General features: G+C 40.7%; 1 protein-coding gene across 2 annotated transcripts in view; it reads right to left on the reverse strand.

Annotated features, from left to right (window-relative positions):
- Positions 1 to 14,396, reverse strand: part of LOC124555528 (rab11 family-interacting protein 1) — a 105,986-nt gene extending 91,590 nt beyond the window's left edge. For both annotated transcript variants that reach the window (XM_047129482.1, XM_047129481.1), the window contains exons 1-2: positions 14,269 to 14,396; positions 7,876 to 7,914 (exon numbers count right to left, since the gene is read on the reverse strand). In XM_047129482.1, coding sequence (XP_046985438.1) covers positions 7,876 to 7,914; positions 14,269 to 14,299 — 70 coding nt within the window. In that variant the 5' untranslated portion in view covers positions 14,300 to 14,396. The remainder of the gene's footprint in view (positions 1 to 7,875; positions 7,915 to 14,268) is intronic.
- Positions 14,397 to 23,839: the final 9,443 nt, after the last annotated feature.

The raw sequence follows: 23,839 nt of genomic DNA on the forward strand, positions 1-23,839 counted from the left end.
GTTGCCTGCAGCTCACAAACAGATTACCGGTTTTATCCAAATTTACAGTATGTGCAGCGCTTGGCCTGAAGTACAAGAGACAGAAGTCAGAGTTTCACATGGCCAGGCATTTAAAAGAAAACAGCAATTTTGGTGTGGCTTGGGTGAGGGATGAGCCATTTATGGTAGCACAAGTTGTAAGCAGTGTGTGGCGTAGTAGCAAGAATGTGGAATAGTAAGGCAAGGGTCACAGATTCGATTCTGTCCATGGAAGTTATTTTATCTTTTCTGTTTCCAATTTTTATGTTACACTGCTAAATAAACAGAAATAATGTTTACTATATTGTATTTATTAATACTTTCACAAAAGGCATGAAAAGGAAAGGCAAACAAAAATTTGGGTTTGTATATAATTTTACAGGAAGCTATAATAAGCTGTACATGAGAATGTCGAATATAAAATTAGAAGCTTTAATTACTTTACAGTTGACGATTTACACTTAGTGGGGTCATATTTATCATAACAACAGTCATGAACAGTTCATGGAAGTAAATGCATGTTTCTCAAACTAGTAACCACAAGTTATTGTAGTACTTATGGCTGGAAGACAATGAAGAAAAAGAAGACATCCTACACCAACAGTTACATAATGGAAAAGCTGAACACATCTCATATTTTGGACAAAGTTGACAGAAATTTCTTTACGATGCTTATCAATCGTCATTTATTACACAAACATGATTTACATTAAATAAAATGTTAGAACGAACTTACAGGTCTGGGCATCATTCAAATCATTTGTGAAAAATTAAATTTTAATCAGCCTACTGTCTTAATTTAAAGTAATGCCTAGCTTTACTATCCGGTTCAAAACACAAATGAAAACTCCAGCACTGAGGTATACCCTGAAACCCCTGAAGAGTGTTCAACAACAATTGTTTCTGTTGGGAGTGAAGTGTATTTATTAGTTCACAGTCCAAGAGAGGAAAAACTAAGGAGTAAAATAAAACTGCTGCAAAGAAAGAACTGATATTTACAAAACAAAGCAGCTTCACTGTCACCTGAAGCTAAAAGCACTGGCAGTTCACTGTATGTAAATGCAAATAGTAATTAATTTAAAAGCTCATGCGATAAGTTTTTAAGTAAAGATTTATCACAATTTGTTTCATTAGCATTTCTTTTCGTAAAAGTATTCATTTACTCAGTTAGCTTATTTCTGTTCTGTAAGAATGTATATTTCGAGCCATAGTAGTAAGCAGCTATCATTTCGCGTTTACTTGGTTTCAGTATGGCTTCATGCAAATCAAAGGTGTCACCCTCAACTTTCCTTTCCATTTACTCTCTATTCTGTGCCCCAGATGTGGTCACGAAGTTTCTGGAGTGTCACAGCGTCGTACCACTGCGCAGCTGGGACCTTCACGTTTCCCTGCAAGATTTATGTTAAGCTGCTATTCCATTTCCCGGTTGATAGCAGGGTCCTTTGTGTCTCCAGTGAATCTTGAAACCTATCATTGCTTATGTTGCCCTTCTCTGCCCTCCACCAATTGTCGTTCAGTCAGTTACAGCAATTGGCCAATCCCTGTTCAAAGCCAGGCCCGTTCAACACTGAGAATGAACATGTCATGAAAGCAGTAACGTTTTTGGCTGTCGCCATCACAATATCTGAAAACATTTCTGGTTTTGATGCAGTCACAGTTTTTGGGTTTCAAATTCAGCACGCTGTGCATCTCATTTCTGACTCCACCCTATTCCAAGCATTGGATCACCTCTGCCATGAGTTCTGACTCCAACCCGTTCCAGGCACTGGATGACCTATGCCATGAGTTAGGGTCTCTTGTTTCTGCTGGGATTAGATGCTGCCAAAGACTACAAGGCCCACATAACCCTGAAGTTGACAGCCGTTGAAAGTTCTGTCATGTTCAGCCTATTCTATTTGCCCTGTAGCAGGGTTTCAAGGAAGAACTGGACAGGTTGCAGAGCCAGGGCATCATTGAACCCATTCCTTCCAGCCAGTGGGCTATGCCTCTGCTTGTTATCCAAAAGGCTATGAGAGCATTTTGTTTGTGGGGAGATTTTAAATCTGCTATTGATGCGCAATCAGTTTTCCTGACCTGCAGAAATACTTGTGAAACTGCCTGGTGGTGAGTGTTTTTCAAAGACTGACTCGGTGAAGGCATACCTGCAGCTTCAGCTAAATTCTTCCTCTCAACAGATCCCAGTTACCAACACCCCGTTTGGGTTGGACTGTTATAAACACCTGCCATTCAGCATCATGAGTGCTCCCACCATTTTCCAGAGATTTTTAGAATACTTAATGCAAGGCATTGCTATCTGTGCAAACTATCTTTTTGACATTATTGTTATGGTTTCCTTACAGTTGGACCATATCGCTAACCTACGGATTCTGTTCATTAAATTGCACGAGGTGGGCCTACACTACAATCGAGTTAAAGGTTTCTCAGGTAGAAATCGAATATTTGGACCACCTCCTTTCGAAGGATGGCATCAAACCTATGACATGCCACATAGCAGCAATCAATAAACTACCTAAACAGCAGAACCTGAAGGAACTCCAATTGTTTATGTCCAAAGTCAGCTATTTTTTGAAACTTCTACCTATCAAAGTGGACATCATTCATCCGTTGCACAAGTTGTGTAAAGGAGGGTGCTCCTTTTGTTTGGTCTGTAGACTGCAACAGTATTTGCCCACATAAAATCACTGCTGAAAACATCATGCCCTGGCTCATTAACTTGACATTGGGCAAACTGCTAGTGCTTGCAACAGATGCTTCCCAACATGGTGTTTGTGCAGTTCAGAGGAATGCTGACACTTCCAAACAGCCTATCACATTTGCCTCCAAAACACTGACAGCCACTCAGTGTGAATATTTTCATATAGAAAAGAAAGGCTCAGCCTTTATGTACACAGTCCAGAAGTTCCACGTTTTCCTCTACAGCATCAAATTCCACCTCATCACTGACCATAAGCCACTCGTGGCATCCTTTGGCTCCTGTTCCCAACTTCTGAGCAGGACTGCAGAAGGATTCCATCACTGAACTTTGTTTCTGAGTGAGTATCACTATGAGATGCATTATACATCTGCGGCATAGCATCCTAATGCAGACCTGTTGTTACACTTGAAGGGACGCAACCCAGATTTTGACGAAAGCCAAAGAACTTTCCCCCCCCCCCCCCCCCCCCCCGATTGATTATCACTTCCAGCACATGGTGGTTAGACAGCCTGTAAAGGTCCATCACAAAGTACAGACCACTTGGAAACATTCCATACTCCGACAGACGGTTGATTTTTTGTACAATGGTTGGCGCAAGTGACTGCCCACCAAGGAGTCTGCTCCACTTTGCAATTATTTCCTCCTCCACCATCAGCTGGAGGCAATTGATGGCACTCTCCTCCTTAGCACTGATTCAAGTGACCCCTGGCTCATCGTCCCTCCGGCCCTGTGGGCTTGTATCCTCCTCCTCTTACACTGTGGCCACTGGGGTATGAACTGCATGAAGGTCTTCCATGACATTTTGTCTACTAGCCTGACATCGTTTTGACGATTGAGAAGAATGTCCATGTGCCAAACAGCAGGTGGCCAACACCAAGTCAGCCATGAGCCATGGGGCTGCTTCCACCTTGACTTTACAGGCCCTTTCTGTAATTCTATGTGGTTGGTGATAGCTGACGCACTGTCCAATTACTCATATGTCCTCCATATGCGCTGCATCACCACAGAAGCTACTGTGTAGGCTCTCAACAAGGTCTTCGGGATTTACGGGCTGTTCGAGATGATTGTCTACAATAATGACCCACAGTTCATATCTACATCTAAATGATTACTCTGCTATTCACAATAAAGTGCCTGGCAGAGGGTTCAATGAATCACCTTCAAGCTGTCCCTCTACCATTCCACTCTCGAATGGCATGCAAGAAAAATGAGTACTTAAATTTTGCTGTGCGAGCCCTGATTTCTCTTATTTTATCGTGATGGTCATTTCTCCCTATGTAGGTGGGTGCCAACAGAATGTTTTTGCAATTGGAGGAGAAAACTGGTGATTGAAATTCCATGAGAAGATCCCGTCACAACAAAAACGGCCTTTGTTTTAATGATTGCCACTCCACATCATGTATCATGTCTGTGGTACTATCTCCCCTACTTCGCAATAATACAAAACAAGCTGCCCACCTTTGAACTTTTTCGATGTCATCCATCAGTCCCATCTGATGCGGATCCCACACTGCACAGCAATACTCCAGAATAGGGCGGACAAGCGTGGTGTAAGCAGTCTCTTTAGTAGACCTGTTGCACCTTCTAAGTGTTCTGCCAATGAATCACAGTCTTTGGTTGGCTCTACCCACAACACTATCTATGTGATCGTTCCAACTTAGGGTATTTGTAGTTGTAATCCCTAAGTATTTAGCTGAATTTACAGCCTTTATATTTGTGTGACTTATTGCATAATCTAAATCTAGTAGATTTCTTTTAGTGCTCATGTGAATAACTTCATACTTTTCTTTATTCAGTGTCAACTGCAACTTTTCACGCCATACAGATATCTTATCTAAATCATTTTGCAATTCGTTTTGGTCATCTGATGACTTTAGAAGATGGTAAATGACAGCATCATCTGCAAAAATCTAAGACTGCTACTGAGATTGTCTCCTATGTCCTTAATATAGATCAGGAACAATAGAGGGCCTATAACACTTCCTTGGGGAACAATGGATATTATTTCTGTCTTACTCGATGACTTTCCATCTATTACTACGAACTGTGCCCTTTCTAACAGGAAATCATGAATTCAGTCGCACGACTGAGGCGATATTCCATAGGCACACAGTTTGGTTAGAAGACGCTTTTGATGAACAGTGTCGAAAGCCTTCTGGAAATCTAAAAATACGGAATCAATTTGACATCCCCTGTCAATAGCACTCACTACTTCATGAGTATAAAAAACTAGTTGTGTTTCACAAGAATGATATTTTCTGAATCCGTGTTGACTATGTGTCAATAAATCGTTTTCTTTGAGGCACTTAATAGTGTTTGAATACAGTATATGTTCCAAAACCCTACTGCACATCGACATTAGTGATATAGGCCTGTAATTCCACAGATTACACCTACTTCCCTTTTTGGTTGTTGGTGTGACTTGAGCAATTTTCCAGTCTTTAGGTACGGATCTTTCTGTGAGCAAGCGGTTGTATATAATTGCTAAATATGGAGCTATTGTATCAGCATACTCTGAGAAGAACCTGATTGGTATGCAATTTGTCCCAGAAGCCTTGCTTTTATTAAATGATTTAAGCTGCTTTGTGACACCGAGGATATCTATTTCTATGTTTCTCATATTGGCAGTTGTTCTTGACTGGAATTCAGGAATATTTACTTTGTCTTCTTTGGTGAAGGAGTTTTGGAAAATCGTGTTTAATAACTCTGCTTTAGTGGCACTGTCATCAGTGACTTCACCGTTGTTATCGCGCAGTGAAGGTATTGATTGTGTCTTGCCACTAGTGTGCTTTATGTATGACCAGAATCTCTTTGGGTTTTCTGCCAGATTTCGAGACAGAGTTTCATTGCAGAAGTTACTGAAAGCATCTCACATTGAAGTACGCACTATATTTCGAACGTCTGCAAAACTCTGCCAATCTTGGGGATTTTGTGTTCTTTTAAATTTGGCATGCTTTTTCCACTGCTTCTGCAACAGTGATCCAACCCATTCTGTGTACCATGGGGGATCAGTACCATCACTTATTAATTTATGTGGTATATATCTCTCAATTGCTGTCTATACTATCTCTTTGAAATCATTCCACAACTTTTCTATGCTTACATATCAGATTGGAAGTAGTGCAGACAGTCTCTTACAAAGGCGTTAAGAGCATTTTTATCAGCTTTTTAAATAGATATACTTTCTGACGGTTGTAGGAGTTACGCTATTCAGCCTAGCAGCTATTGCCTTGTGGTCACTAATCCCTGTATTCGTCACGATACTCACTATTTGTCCAGGATTATTTGTTGCTAAGAGGTCGAGTATGCTTTTTGCAACCATTTACACTTTGAGTGGGCTCATGAACTAATTGTTCAAAATAATTTTCTGAGAAAGCATTCAGTACAATTTCGGATGATGTTTTATGCCTGCCGCCAGCTTTAAATGTATAATTTTTCCAGCATATCAAGTGTAGATTAAAGTCACCACCGACTAAAATTGTATGAGTGGGGTACCTATTTGAAATGCAACTCAAGTTTTCTTTGAACTGTTCAGCAACTATATCTTCTGAGTCAGGGGGTCGGTAAAATGACCCAATTAATAGTTTAGTCCGAATGTCAAGTATAACCTCTACCCATACTATTTTGCAGGAACTATCTACTTCGATTTCACTACAAGGCAAACTACTTCTGACAGCAATAAATACTCCACTGCCAATTGTATTTAATCTACCCTTTCTGAACACTGTTAGATCGTTAGAAAAAATTTCTGCCGAGCTTAATTCCAGCTTTTTATTGGTGTTGTTTCACGATATCTGCTCCCGCTATCTTATTACCCACTTTGTGTAAGCATGAAGCATACAGCACAGTTAAGAAGTGCTTGACTGACTCTCAGAAGACTTAGTGTTGCCTCTGTTTTTCAGTATCTAGGACCACACCACTGCATGGCAGAAGCCAGGTGGAGGTACTCTATGGCTGGCAGCTCCTGACTCTGCTGCACCTGCTGTGCCACAGCCTGAAGTGTAAATGCACCCATTACGATACATTCTGGTCACCCATCTGGGCATGGACTTTCGGTTGGGGACCTGGACGGGCACTGGCAATGGTGCACACTCAGCAAATGTTCACCGTGGATACTGGTGAGGTGTCGCTCTCCCACCATCAGAATCAGTTGCATCCACAGTGGGGAGCTAAGACACCCCGCCTGCAAGCACAGCTCCTGAGGCCTGAGGTGCTGCCACTTGAGGAGCTGATTGGCACCAACAACGTCAAGATGTTTGATGGAGGCCACGAGGATGTGGCCCTCCCACTCGAGCACATGTCGAGCCTTGCCCGCCGCCCCCCCCCCCCCATCGTATTTATAGCCCCCTTCCCAAATAGTGTGTTTCTCCTGTTACCCATATGAACTGCTATGCTCAGTTCACCATCATACAGGTCCCTCTGGCCATATGCACAACTGGGGCAGAGAGAGCTGACGGCCCAACCCTGCTATGGTGATGCCTCATCGGAGACTGATGAGTCAGTGGAGGTGAAGTCATCAATACGCACCTGCAGCCATGCTGCTGACACACAGTCACCTTGCAGACCATGTGGCCTCTTTGGCCAGATCAGTTTGTAGCCAACAGCCCTGCCAGTTTGGCTCTCTGCCTTCTTCCATCAACACCTGGAGTGACACCTCCCTGAAAGAGATTTTTTTTGGGGAGGGGAGGGGGGGTGTTGGGGGAAAGAAGGATGTGGCAGTGTGCACACATATGCAGTCACCGCAACCACAGAGCTCATTTCTTGTGCCACCAGAGAGAGCCCAAAATAAGAGCACATGTTTCGCTTGGCTGCTAGCACCTTTGCTGACCACATGGAAACAGCCATACATCAGCAGCACAACTCAGGCTGTCTAGCATAAATGGTGCTTAGTGAAGGTTCTCCTTACCATCTAGAACTGTTCCATGATTTTGCTATAACTAACTTTGCTTATTAATGGACTCTGCCTGGACTGTCCCTTCCTCTGTTTCAATGTTCATGTGCAGGTGTAATTCTGATGCTAAGTCAATGCTGTTGTTATGTTATGTGTACTTGGTTCTTGTAATAAAATTGTACATCGTATATAAAATTATCTGTTTGCAAACACATGCAAAACTGATTGCCTAATAGAACTACAAAACGCTGAATACTGTAACAAGCATTACCATTCCTGCCTTTAGTCAGCAATCCTCTGGCTCTATGGACTGCAAAGAAAAGAAAAGAAGAAATTATTACATTGAACATCCCACTGTACAGTGTAATTGATGACACAGAACAGTACAAAGCATGTGACACTCCTATTTACAATGAATAGTGTGGTTATAATTAAACTTCACTACTAACGGGCGGTAGTAGGACAATGAAACTTCATGAAAACTTTTATAAGGACATGCACAAGAGAAATAATGAATAAATCATTGAAAGAAAGAAATTTTAATTTCCACATGAGAGATTAACATTCATTAACTCTGTACCATGTTTACATTCCTTGTCACGACCATCTGCATCCATGATAGCCTGGAACTGCACTAGAGTTTGCTCTTCTGCTGCCCATAACACCTCAGATGGGATATTGGTTATCTCCCCCACTATCCCTATCTTCAACCTCTAATGTATGTTAGTGTCTCATTGATAAGCCACATCCTTCAGGAAACCTCGGGGGCCAGAAACCATACGGGTTCAAATCTAGTGGTGTGGGTGGCCACGCAGTTTGTAGTGATGGATCAATGATTCGGTTTTCTCCAAATTTGTTACAGAGTAACCGAGTGACCTCACAAGCAATGTGAGGCAGAGCTCTATCATCCATCAAAACAGTTGAGTCCAAAGCATCTCCTCCCATAGAACAGGGACCATATGTTTGCAAAGCAGGTCACAGTAACATGTCCTGCTCATGCTGCATGTCCTTGGTCCTTAAGGTCAGAGTTCCTCAACGAAAAATGGACCAATTATGAACTGTGCCATAAAGCCACACCACTTGGTGATGCGTTCACTATGCAGGGGAACTCAATGAATATTTTTTTTCCGGTCATGATCCCCAAATGTAACAGTGTTCCCGTATTCCCTTCATGTGTAGATTCTCACAAAGGGCAGCACCACTATTTTTTTTGTTCTGAGAAAACAGCTTTATGATTAAAGCCCTGCTCACCTCGTCCATATCCATGTTGACTGTCTGCAATTGTAATTCACACTGTTGTCTGATGCTTGTGTTTCCACCCTACATTGTTGTACACGTACTGGTGCCTAATGGCAAGTCATGCCACTAACACTACTAACAATGCAAATCCTGCAGCACACAGTCTGAATATCATTCCTACAAATTTGGGACTCTCAAATTTTATGTTGTTATTGTGCACTGATTTTTTCTGATACAAGCTTTAAAAGCATCTCAACCAAAAACTGACACCAAACTGCAAATAGCTAAACGCTGAAATTGTCCATTAGTGGTTAGGCACCTTTTCAAAAAATTCTGGCTGTGGAAATTAACCTAACTTAATTTAGCAGATTATGTTCTTGAAGTCGCACCAGAAAATCTAACATTTCTGAAAACAAGACCAGCCCGAATGAATCCAAACCAAGAGAATTTGTAGAAACATGTGCCTGCAATAAGTGTTTCAGGACGCAGAGGTTCACCTGTAGGGTCCTGTCGTAAGTGTGTAATGCCTCATGCCCCACAATTACATACTACTCCTATGCACACTTAATCCATAGGCACAGTATCATCTTTTGCGAGTCAAATGCACTAAAAATGGACATTATTCAAACCACAGAAAAGGACTCAACTAAAGACAAAAGTTGGGTTCATTATAAAAAAGCTGTTTGAGGAACTGAGGATTATAACTGCACCATCTGTTTACATCTCCTAATCCATTATGCACATTAATAACAACTCAAGTAATTATTACTATTGATGATCAAGGAAGAGAGAGCATGCATTGAAAGAATTAAGCAACAAATTAAAGGCAGTATTTTCTACCAGGGACCCAAACCCCACAACAGACTGCAACTTGCTGGTAGATTAAAACTCTCTGCTGGACTGGGACTCAAACCTGGGATTTCTTCGTTCACAGGCAAGTGATCTACTATTGAGCTGTCCAAGCACCAGCCATGACCTGACAACAGACTGCCCATGGAAATAAGAGAGATAACTAAAATCAACATGTTTAAATAGGTGGTGAAAGCTGTTAACTAGTGCACACTATACGTTGAGGAATTGTGATCCAGTTTTTCATATAGAGGAAGGAGAATATGAGACAGTGAAGTCTTCAGTCCCTTGTTCATGAGGTAGGCCATCTGGAGCTAGTAATACAATTTGTTGAACTGTTCCTTTGTATCACTTAGTAGCAAGGAGAAGAAAGGTCTTTCATTCATCAATGCTTTTATATGAATGGACAATCCTGAAAAAGTAAAATTGGATACAGCAGCTACAGAGGCTACCCGTAAATAATAGTAATTAAAAACAAAGTAAAAGGTGGACGATCTGACTGGCTGGGAGAGGAGGAGGGATCCCCAGGTCCAGCATGCTGTGAGAAGCATCCCATTGCCAAATTCCTCCTACTCCCCCCTCCCCCCCGAAAGCAGTTTAAAACTTCGGATCTGAGAATAAAATCTCTGCTTCATTGGAAACAAAGAACCAGTTTAATTGTATGCATGCCTTAGGCCTAAGTTCTATGCGAAAAATCTGGAAGATCATTCTTGGCATAGAGACACAGAAGAAGGGAGCATTCCATTATCCTCGTTTTGCTGATGTTCATCTTATATCCTCCTTTCAAGACACTGTCCATTCCGTCCGACTGCTCTTCTAAGTCCTTTGCTGTCTCTGACAGAATTACAATGTCATCGGCGAACCTCAAAGGTTTCATTTCTTCTCCATGGATTTTAATACCTACTCCAAATTTTTCTTTTGTTTCCTTTACTGCTTGCTCAATATACAGATTGAATAGCATCGGTGAGAGGCTACAACCCTGTCTCACTCCCTTCCCAACCACTGCTTCCCTTTCATGTCCCTCAACTCTTATAACTGCCATCTGCTTACTGTAAAAATTGTAAATGGCCTTTCGCTCCCCGTATTTTACCCCTGCCACCTTCAGAATTTGAAAGAGAGTATTCCAGTCAACATTGTCAAAAGCTTTCTGTAAGTCTACAAATGCTAGAAACACAGGTTTGCCTTTCCTTAATCTTTCTCCTAAGATAAGTCGTAGGGTAAGTATTGCCTCATGTGTTCCAACATTTTTACGGAATCCAAACTGATCTTCCCCAAGGTCTGCTTCTACCAGTTTTTCCATTCGTCTGTAAAGAATTTACATTAGTGTTTTGCAGCTGTGACTTATTAAACTGATAGTTCGGTAATTGACAAATCTGTCAACACCTGCTTTCTTTGGGATTGGAATTATTATAATCTTCTTGAAGTCTGAGGGTATTTCGCCTGTCTCATACATCTTGCTCACCAGATGGTAGAGTTTTGTCAGGATGGGCTCTCCCAAGGCTATCAGTAGTTCTAATGGAATGTTGTCTACTCCCGGGGCCTTGTTTTGACTGAGGTCAACTTATAGGTAATAATCTGCTCACAACAGAAAACTTTTTCACAACTGATATAATCAGTATCGAGGATGTGAATACTGAAGACCCAGCAACTGAGAAGAAGAGTTAGTTTTCAGAAACATTACATGAATATGACAATAAAGGAAGCTTGCTTTTTTTTCGCTTTAAGCAAGGGCATCTACATACTGAAACTGAGTTTCTCAACTTACATCCAATATACACACTCTCATCTATGCACTTTCTGAGATAACTGATGAAGGGCTGCAGACACATTTCTCAAAGAAGTTACAGAGTTAGAACCAGCTGTCAAAGAGATCATGCCAAGAACATTAATTTTGTTGGAGTTTCATATTGCAAGAAAGGTAACAGACAAATACGGGTATGCTGAAATTCCACGGAGAGCTCTTGAAAAAAAACACGAATACAGATTATATGTATGAGATCAAGGGGCTCATTGTAGGTGTTCAAAGTTGATGAGAAGGATGTATCCTACATCAAGCTTGAATAAGTTCTTGCTATTGTCCCAAGTCTGGGCACCAAGCACGTTAGAAACACAAATTTTCCAGAAATTTAGACTTTTTCAAATTTCAGCGAGTAGTAATCTGCGTTTGACAGCTTTTTTGATGGTGGAATTTTTAAATCAAATAATCAGGTACTCAGACTTTAAAGTAATACTGTTCAGAAATTTATCTTACTCATAGGTAACAACACACTACAAAGTTATTTAAAAGAGGAAGTGGTCTTAAAACTTTAACTGCCGATTCATCTACATATTAGCATACCAAATTAATTTTCACTTATGAAAACAGATTCTACTTCGCACTGTCCCACCTGTGACAATTCCTTTCTGCCTGTGACAGTCTTTGATTGTAATTTTTGTAAGTAGCCTAAATATTAATAGCGTTACATTCATTGATATTTCACCATGTAAGGAATTGTTGTAATTATGTGAATTCAATGTCTTCAAAAGACAATATGGACACATTTCACAGAGTTTCTGTGAAATGCTGCTGGGCATTCAATGCTATGTCCATTTGCTGTCCCATAGTGTCTCACGGTTTTAAAGAGGATTAACAGCTCATTTCGCAAAGTTCTGATATTCAGTTTTAATGAGAAGGTAAAGCAACTATGCACATGATCATCAATGCATTATTAATTTATTTCTATTTATCTTTTTTTGTTATATTAGCTTTTGAGTTTTGAAAAACAGAATGCAACTGTTCCACCAATGACAATGGAACCACCTGTTCCGTTTCCAGCTGAGCTAAGTTTATTTTTATCTTATCTCAACAATTAAAATGATGTTCTACTTCACATCAAACTGGCAATCTACTACCTTTCCACATATTCTTGTAATACAACATTCATTTCCCCCCTAGCTGAACTTGGATGTTTCACTATTTCTGGCTGTATGGGTGCAGCCTTAGACCTTGTTTCCCTATTCTGAGTTATATCAGACTGTTGTGAGATCTCATTTTGCTGTTAAGACAGGCATGAAATCACTAACACGAGTTGGCTCTATCCAAAGACAGAAGAATAGACCATGATGTGTGATATAACATTTTCAGAACAATGTAAGACAAATAGTGGCTTGATGTAAACTGACAACACAATCCACACCACATTCAACTCACAAGACAGATAAAGTAATTAAGTATTTCTCATCCACAACAATGAATTAAGGTCACAGCCAGCCATTCAGGCAAAATGAGCCTATCAATGCTTGATGTCTTCATAATGTGATGATGTGGCATATAAACGTAAATGCACATGAACAGAAAAAGAACAGAACAATAACACTACTATTTTTGCATCTATATCAGTTTTCGGAATGTGGGTTGCTGTGACACACTGATTCTATCTTGAGATCTAGGTTAGGTCAGAAGGTGATTGGTCTTGTTTATCCACTCCTAAATCCTGAAGTGTGAAGATGAAGTACTTCAACACAACACAAAGGCTTCATATTAACACACAGTGTCATTGCTAGATCAGTGGAGAACTTGCTGCGCTGACGACCTCGCCGTTTAGCGCCCTAAATCACTACACTAAATGGAAATCTATTAGTAGAAACACTGTGGTACACTTGATTTTTTGGGTGCTCATCAAAAATTATAGCATTAAAAAAGTCCAGAACACGCGAAATGATGTAAAACCTCCTAATATGATCATTTAGACTTTTCTAAGTAATTATAGGGAATACTGTAATGATTCTCTGACTGTCACATCTGATTACATATCTTTCTTGTAAAAATGAACTAGTGTACCCTCTCCATATAACTTCACTGCCAGCAGTTCCAGAAAGAATGGCAAAAAACGTACATAAAGCCGAAAAGAATCTCACTTTCTCAATAATGTCTAGCAAATTTGGAAATAAATTAACTGCAGTTTCTTTTCCACGACCGACTTTGTTAAGCAAGTAGTAATATTTTTGACAACAGTTTCATAACAAAAACACTTTAGTCTCGTTGCAATATATGACAAAGACAACAAACGCAATCAGCTATACTATGGATACTTTTATGCAAAGTGAAAACACATAGTGAAGCACAAAAGTTATCCGGCAACATTTGTTTCACATACTGCTTTCCATAACACAAGTAATACACGATGTTGCAATGAAACACGCGTAACGGAAGTAATAACTATCGATGAGCTGTTATACGTCCCCAATGTAGATCTACAAAATTCTTAGCAAGGGTCTGTAATTATATATCCATAATTAATGCTTTCATAGCCTCCAAATGCATAATGAACCAACAAACCTACCCAACCCAAATACATAGATTCGGTATATACGTTCTAAAGTTGAATATCAGCACACGACACAATTGTGTTTTTACAGGACATTCCAACCTGGTAATGCATGCCATTAAAACTACACTACAGACACAACAAAGCATTGCTGACGGTTATGGAATCCTAAAGGTTCATACCGTAACATTACAAACGACAACGGAAATTAATGCATCCAAACATTAAGAAATATACACACTTCCGTAAATCAAACACAACAGACGCACCTGTAACTAAAACGTGAGTTGGACTCCACATTTTGTATTATTTATTGTCAAACTACAACACCACCTGATACTATAAACAACGCATCACCCGATGTACTGTTATCTCCACCAATTGCTCGCATTATACGTCAAAACACTAAAGTGACACAATTGTCAAAGATAACACACAACTGACAGTCGGCAAACTTATCGATAGTACATCTGTGGTCGAATGATATCCTCACATGGGAAACTCCCCATCGCACAGCCCTCAGATTTAGTGGTAAGATGGCCCAGTGGACAGCCCGTCAAAAACTGAACACAGATCAAGCACGAAACCAGGAAGAAGGTATACTGAACTTTAAAAAAAGCAAAATGGAAACAGTGAATGGTCCAAGAACAAGAAGTATCATAAAGTAGCAGGCGTTGTGGGCAAGTGGTCCCAGGGTTGGAGCACCATGCGGGCGATCCGTAGTCAAAACGCCTTCGTTCGACTTTTTTTTTTCCTTCGCAACATTATGAACTGTCCGTCCAGTCATTGAAATATTTGTTCTCTTTCTGCATTCTTGGCAGTTGTCATACTTTGCATTGGTTATAGAATATGAGTCATGTGGTAAGAATACGTTACCGCCGCAAGTAAATGTGATAAATAGTGCAAGCAGATGAGTTGCCACATAGACGTCTCATAGAAATGAAAACAACAAATAAGTGGGTGTGAACTATGTTCCAACAAGGGAATTCAAGGATCAAGACTTCCAACATGGAACGTAATTCCAAAAACGTTAAAAACATATGTTTTGACAGAGCACAGAGAAACTGTGTGATTGTGAAAGTGTTGTGTTCATTTCTTGCAGCTTATGTGACAAACTACCATGTGGTTATAATTAAACTTTCCTTATTTAAAATGTTATAACATGGAAACTAATTACCACACGAGGACGAAACTTGGTATCATTTATGTCAAGGACATGGGAAGAGAAATAACGCAGAATCAATTTAGCTGAAACACTTTTAATGTGGTGCTAGTAATCAGCAATACCATTACATACTGGTACCATTACTGCTACAATATCAGGTCAATATTGCGCCATCAGTGTTCAGAAGAGTCTGAAAGCACAGCACAGCAGAACGAAGCATGACTACCTCTCTTGATATGCTATGCTTCAGATCAATACATGTGTAACTGTTCCCCTGGTGAACCCTATCCTTCAGGTAGAACCACAACCAGAAATCACAGGGAGTGAAATCAGGTGATCATGCCGGCCAAGCATTTGGAAATGATTGTCTGATAATTCGATGGTTTCTAAATGTGTTTCGGAGAAGCGCTTGAACTTCACAACCGATGAGTGGTGGGGCCCCATCTTGTATTAAACCTGTTGAGTTCAATGAATCTTTCTGCTGTAAGGGTGGGGGGGGGGGGGGGGGGGTACGACATGCTGGAGAAGCATAGTGCACTAACGCTGGCCATTCACATTGCACGTCTTTGGTCTTGAGCGCCAACCTGTTTAAAAGAGAATGAGGCAGTGATGAACGTAGTCGTGAAACCACACCATATGGTGACATGTTCACCATACAGAGGAACTTCATGCACAGTGACTGGGGGTGAAGATCCCCCACTCTGCAATTCTGCATGCTCACCAAATCCATCAGAGAAAAATGAGCTTCGTTTGTCCATAGGATGATCGAGGGCCAGCCCTCATCAACTTCAACACTTGTGAGAAAGTGGACAGTGAAGTCAACACGTCGTTGTGCGTCCTGTGGTGCAAGCTGCTGTACAGTAAGGATCTTGTAGGAAAACCTTTTGAGAATGGTTCGAAGCACGTTCTGTACAGTGGATCACAGGATGTTCAACTCTTGTGATACAGCACAGGCACTGTCTGACGATAGGGAATTGCGCACGGCGTTGTCTGCCATAGCACTGGAAGGTCTTTAACGCCACAACTTGTCTCACCCTTGCATCAAATCCACAGTGAAATTCGTGTCAAGCAAAGTGGTATGACTAGATGTTAAGAAAGGCAACTGTATGAGGGCATCCTCCTGCGCTTTGTGCCAGATAACCAAAATTTCATGGCATGTGTACCCAACGATTCAGGATATCCCTCTCCCAATGGCAGGTTTCGCATACATACATCTGGATCTCGTTGTCCCGTCACCTTGTATAGATGGTCACCATTACTTACGTACTACTGTTGATCATTGTATCAGGTGGTCAGAGACTATATCAATTGCAAATATCATGGCTGAATTCATTGCCAAAGCACTAGTGGGCGCTTGGTTCTCTCGTCATAGAATTCATCTTTCAATTACAATGGACTGTGGTTACTGGTTTGAGAGTTCTCTGTTCGACGAGCTCCTTACTCTTTGAGGCATTCATCACATTCATACCGCACCCTTTACCCTACCAGTAACTGCATGTTGGAGTGCATGCACCACGCCCTGAAATCTATTCTCATGTGCCACACAGCTGCTTGGGGCAATTCATTGACAAGGGCTCTGCTCGGTCTACAGTCAGCCAGCTGCATTTTCCTGGTGACTTTACTGCATCAGCACTCCCTACAGCTCAGCCCTCCTGCGACCACACTGTACTTATATAAAAACTGGTGTTCCTAATACAAGAACTTCATCTACATAGCTCGCAATGCAATGGACAATGTCATCCTTTCATTTTCAAAGATTTGAAAACCTCATTACATGTTTGGCTGTGTGATGACGATGTATGTCTGCCTCTTACTCCTCCATAATCCGACCCATATGAAGTAATATGGAGTGGAATGAACACCTTCACCATCCATAAAGATGGCGGGCAAGAAACTATGTTCACTGAGTGATTTAAACCTGTTTTCTTTGACATTCCAACAAACGAGCCTGTAGCGATTCTCCAGCATTGACACCAACATCACAACAACATGCAGTAGCTACGCCACCCATCACTCTACATTTGACACCTACTGCAGTGGGTCTGTTGTCCTTTCCTGTCCCCTCCCTCCCTCATATTTCTCCTGTAATGACTCACATAAGCAGATAGATCATATACAAGTGCCTGGATGTTCTCGGCGCGCCAGGTAATTATGCACACAGACAGTGGCAGGTCAAGTTGCCCAGTAGGCCGAGATTCCTATCAACATTTCTGAGCTCTCCGTTGGTTGCTCCCTTCTTCCGCCACTGATCCATTTTGAAATGGCCCGACATGGTCTTGCTGCATCGACCTGCTGTTGGCATATGTTGGTTGGTTGCCTCCCCCAAAGTCCTTGGGGAGAGCAGAAAAAGACTGCAGCACAATGTGCCATTTGTTCTAGCTTTAGGCTCTACAGTTTTTCAAGGGGGGGGGGGGAGGGGAGGGAAGCTACTGTGGCAGCTGTAAGATCTATTGATCGAACTGCATTGTGCAGTTTGGTGCAAAGCAGTGATATCTTTATTTCTCTTGTGTCTTTTGTCTTGAGTGTTTGTAATTTGCTTACGCTACTTTGTATCTTCCAAAGTATATTTTCTGAATCAATCCTGGTTGTATATTATTGTTTACCATTTCGTCAATCGCAATTAGGATACCACCAAAAAAGGAATCCTACAATATCATAGCAAGACAGAGATTCTGAAATCAGAAATTGGATTTATGGCATTTAGAGGAGCAGATATAGATCCAGACCATAATTTAGCAATAATGAAGAATGAATTTAAGGTTAGATAATCGTTTGAAAGAATCAATCTGTAAAGAAGTGGATTTCTGAAGTACTGAGGAAAGATAAGATGTGTTTGAAGTTTTCTAAGGCTATAGAAGCTCCCATAACGAATACAGCCACATGAAGTTAAGTAGAGGATGAGTGGACACGTCTATAAAGCGTAATCGCAACAGTTGAACACGCAAATATAGGTACAACGACGATAATTGTGAAGATCGCTTGGGTAACAGAAGAAACACTTCACTTGATCGATGAAAGAAGGCGGTACAAAAACGTTCAGGCAAAGAGAGGAATATAAGTCACTCTATAATGAAATAAATAAGAAATGCAGGAAGGTTAAGGTGAAATGTATACGGGAAAAACGTGAAGGTATCGAAAAGTGAATGATCGTTGGAAAGACTGATTCAGCATATACAGCTTCTGGTGAATAAAAAGCAAGTGCACAAAGAATGAAACAGAAATTTCACAATTAAATGCAGACGCGAGAATGGATATGTGGAGACGGCACAGTACATGCCTCTATGAAAAAGAGGAACTTACTGATGACGTGACATAAGAAGAAATGGACGCTAATTTGAAAGACACAGAGAATCTATTATTAGATTCAGTGTTTAACACAGGTTTCGAAGACTTGTGATCAGATAAGGTGGAGGGAATTTCTTCAGAATTCTTAAAATCATTGAGGAAAGTGGTAATCAATCTAGTTTGGAGACATACCGTCAGACTTTCGGAAAAAAATATCATTCACGCAATCCTGGAGATAACAAGACCAGATAAGCGAGAAAACTATCGTACAGCCCCCCTAATAACTCATGTATTAAAGTTGGTAACAAGAATAATATACAAAAGAATGGAAAACAAAATTGAGGAGCTGTTAGCTGACAGTAGTTTGACTTTAACAAAGGTAAAGCCATCTGAGATACAGCTTCGCTCTTGCGCTTGACGGTGAGTTAAGATAAATGAAGACACACTCATAGTGTCTGTTGACATAAAAAAACATTTGGCAATGTAAGATTGTGCAAGATGTTCAGTATTCTGAGAAAAACTAAGTGTAATCTGTAGGAAAAGACATGGAGCATACAGTATGTACTGAAATCAATAAGGAACAATAAAAATTTAGAACTGAGGAAGAAGTGCCCAGACTAAAAAGATGCACAGAAGAGATGCAGTCTTTCACCACTATTGTTCAATACGGGCATAGGTGACCTGTCGTGAACTGTGGCTCTGATCGTCATACTCACTTAAGCTCACTGGCCACCTCCACACGTGGCACAACTGCAGCGCTCTTAGCACATGAAGTCAAAACTGTAGTGTGCATGATGTTAATATTTAAGGCGTAACGCACCAATATAAATTGCGTCCCTTTACCAACGCATCACACCAACAAATTATGCCCTAAAGCAAGCGTTTTTGCCAGTACATTCATTTTGTGTCCACACTGACTTCAGATGCTTATTATATTTGTTTATGCTTCGTCAGCACTGTTACTTTAGTTACAACGTTTGACATTGATTGTCTTAAAAACTTCTGTTGCAGAATTCCACATCACCTCACTCTTTCACCCGTAAATTTCTCCCACAGGCCAGACTGAAACTAATCATGGGCCGGATCAGGCCCACAAGCTGCTAGTTGCCCAGCTGTGGTTCAACATCTACAGCAAAGAAGCAATGAAGGAAATTAAAGAAACGTCCTGGAGTAGGACTAAAATTCAGAATGAAATTATATCAATCATAAGATTTACTAATGAAATTGGTATCCTCAGTGAAAATGAGAAGAACTGCAGGACCTGTTGAATAGAATGCATAGTTTGCTGACCACACACTTTGGATTTAGAGTAAACAGAAGAAAGACAAGACTAATGAGAAGTAACAGAAATGAGATTAACAACACAATTAACTTCAGAATTGAGGACCACAAAACAGATGAATTGACAGATTTCTGCTACATCATAAGCACATTAACACATGATAGAAGAAGCAAAGAGACAATAAAAAGCAGGTTAGTACTGACAAAGAGGGCATTCTTTTCTAAAAGAAGACCGCTAATATTTCTGATAGTTTGCAAAGTACTGATCATCAGAATGAAATCGAGCAAAGTATGAACAAGATGTGTAACATTGTTGCATTTAATCTGGGCAGAATGTGGGTGCTCAACGTATGTGATGTTCAATCCACAAGGCTGGGTAAACACTGGGCTTTCTATGTAACCTTGTCTTGGGGGTATAATGTGGGTACCTAATTTTGACATAATCCAATTCCACCAGAATGAAGCTGTGGCCAACAGCGTTCTGATGACAGGCACTAGCATTGCTATCATGACATGTAACAACCATAAGGTGGAATTGAGAGGGCTAGGACAGTCCACTGCTGCCACATCGTTCCCATAGACATGGTCAAATTCACTCCCTGCCCATCCACCTCGGTCCTCGCCCATTCCTCTTTGCCCAGCCCTCTGAACCCATTATTCTATTGGTGGAAAACTGGAAGAAAATTCAAAGTCTGTTGGATGGCTGTCAGATTTCCCTCAAGGTTAAAGGGTCATAACATAAAATTGCAAAATGGTGATCAGTGATGTCAGAATGAGCCCAATCCATGTCATATAGGTCTACCAGTCCAATATGGTGGACTCACTGACGTCACAATTCAATATTGTCCACTTATGATGTCTATAAAATGACAGAAAATTTAAAAAAACATATTTTCCTTGTTCTGTGTTTTAAAACAATTACTGACGTTTTTTATTGCATTGATGTATTTATTTAAACAATGTAACAATAAGCATTATTAAATATGAAGGAGGAATTTTGTTGGAACCTTTTATTTAGATCGAAACATAGCTGACAACTGTTGTAAGGTGCTCAGTCACCCACCAAGTGCTTATCGTCACGCCAGTTGTGTGCGTGGGTAACATTATCAGGACTAGGAGATGTGTGAAACAACTGGGGATGCTTTATTTAACATTTATACCACTAAGCCTACGTTTGCGTGCTTCAAAAACATGCAAAACACAGCCACAGTTGCCAGAGGGGCTTGAATGTTTGCGTGTTTCAAAAGACATTGCGCGGCTGCTGCCAAAGTTTACAGACATGGATGGCAGCTGAAACACATGGCACACTCACCACAAAACTGGCCTGCATGCCCCTCACAGTCGCATTTGGACAAACGACAGTAGCAGTATGTGCCCCTCACTACTAGATACATCACACTGCCATGCCACCAAACTAGTTTGCAGCGTCCCTCACTGCTCCTCGTTAGCACCATGGCCAGTAGTGTGCCTGTGTCTACCTGCACCAGGATTCTTGTGGCCACCCTTTGACTCTTTGGCCACATTCCTTACATCCCCCAATATGTATATCACATTAAACACGCCAGATCACACACAATTCATACACCAGGGAATAACAGGCTGACAGTGGAATTAATTGTGTTGCCTACAGACATGTGATCTGAGAATTTCAAGTAGACATTCCTTACACCCCTGTCAAGTTAAATTCATAAGATCACACACATTCCATGTATCTGGGAATTTTAGGCAGTTAAGCCTACCCAGTTAAATATGTGTTGGGGTGTAGGACCACACATTTTCCCTGTAGCTGGGAATTTTAGGCAGTTAAACTTGTCAGGTTAAATATATGTTGGAGTGATTCTTTCCATTCGATACAAGCACCCAGCACTCCTGTCAAGATAAATCTATAAGACCTCTCACACTTGCTGCAGACCTCTCTGAATTAATTGACCTTCTGCAAATCACAAAGGGCAAGCCAAGATGGCGACATCTATTTTACCCTCAAAATCAAGCTCCCTGATGGTCAACTCATTATTTACAGCAGGGAATTGATTTGGAGAAACTATATTTCTTATCTTGGCCTTGAGATTGATCGACGACTAATATGGAAGAAACATCTCGCCACTCCAGCAAACAAAGACTTGCTCTTTTCTGTAGATTGTGTCTCACCCTGAAAGGTAACAGACTAACTGTTCAGTGCAAACTCCTCTTCTGGCGTCAGCTCATACTGCCGGTCATCCTGTGGTGTCAGACACAGCACTAACAAGACTGGAGTGGCTCCAAAACAAAATTTTCCCAGTCAGCTCAGGTGCTGGCAGATACATCCCAAACATATATACAAGAGACCTTTTAGGCTAACACAAAATCTACATACTTATTCAGGATAAGACTACAAAATTTTATGAAGGAACGCAAACCTCGCCTCACATTCTCGTACAAAGTTTAGGGCAAGAACCACCAGACGCTTCTCACAAACGAATAAAATTAAACCTTGCGCACCACTTTAGGGACCAATAAAACACACACAAAACATAAAGCCCATGCTTACGCACTCAGAACACGCACACAACCCCAATTCTTCATCTTTATGAAATTCCCTAGCGAATTATGAAGTACACAGGCACAACTCGATACATTGTCCCTTGCTCGTGTCCGTTCTTGCACGTGTTTGCTTCTATTTATCAGAACACAGCATGAAGGCCCACAAAGTCTTTATTTGCAGCATACGCGACATCGAATTCTTTGCAAGCTTTTTCCAACTGATTAATTCCCTTTTCACCATGTGCTAACCACTTTTACAACTTGTTTCCTCGTCTGCAATATTTATATTAGGGAATATGTTATTCTTCAGGCAGCTTGTCGAAAATACCGCAGCTACCATGTGTGATGTACTTCCTACCAGATGGTATGGCATGGTTGGAAGGTTTGCGTACCTTGTTACGAGTATATATCACATTTTTAACTTCGATCCAGCTGTTTTGTGATGAAGGTAAACCAAGCCACTGAACCAAGATCTTATTCTCCCATCGCCTTACGACAGGCACTATGAGAAACATGTCAGATTCACTATTTCTCTGTAATTCTTCTGTGTAAAAGCTACCAGTTATTTGATTACTACTGCCATTCTTTATGATTTAAGATCTAGGATTTGTTCGTTACACTTTGGAAACAGCAAATACTTCCACTGATCAGTGCAGTAGGTATGATTTCTACAGCTACACCTGCATCAATACTCCACAAGCCACCTGACGTTGAGTGGCAGAAGGTACTGCTGGTACTACTAATTAATCACTCTGTCCCTCTTCCACTTACGAATGGCGCATAGGAAGAATGATTGTCAGTAAGCCTCTAATTTCTCGAATTTTCTAAAAGTGATCATTTTAGAAGATGTATGTGGGAGGCAGTAGTGTTGTTCGACTCTTCCTGGAAAACACTCTCTCAAAATCCAGTAGTAAAGTTTTCCATGACACACTATGTCTCTCTTGTAGTGGCTGCCACTGGAGTTTGTTGAGCAAGGTACTCAGGCCAACCAAACGACCCTGTGACGAAATGTGTCGTTCTTTGTTGGCTCTTCTCTATCTATTTTATCAGCTCTATTTGATAAGGGTCCCAGCCTGATGAGCAATGCTAAAGTATCGGTTGAACAAGCTCCTTCTAAGCCACTCCTTTTGTGGATGAATTACATTTACTTAAGGTTATTTCTGATATGCAATCTTCTACTCTGAAACACATGACAAATCACCTACATTAAATTTCTGTTTGCATGGTTCTAATATTTACTGTATTTAAAAGCTAATTATTCTGAACATTAATCCATTGGATTTTTATTGTTCAGTTTATAATTAGATTAAACAACTAAGTTAATTATGGAGGACTATCTGTCTGTTTGCACGATCCATGAAAATTAAAATGCATCCAGATCTGGATTTTTATCATTCTGTTCAAAAGTTTCATGATACTTGCTTTGTTGTGGGTGAATGTTGATTAGTGATGTATTCTGTGCTGTTATAGTGCCATCTTGAAACATCTAATATAAAACTCATCACCATGAACAGTTTCAAGTTTTCCAAGACATCGATTTGTTCCTGTCTGCATCAAGTTCTCCATCACCTGTTCCACTTCCTTCCACA

This window comes from Schistocerca americana, chromosome X (genome assembly GCF_021461395.2).
Source record: "Schistocerca americana isolate TAMUIC-IGC-003095 chromosome X, iqSchAmer2.1, whole genome shotgun sequence".
NCBI classification, from domain to species: Eukaryota; Metazoa; Arthropoda; class Insecta; order Orthoptera; family Acrididae; genus Schistocerca; species Schistocerca americana.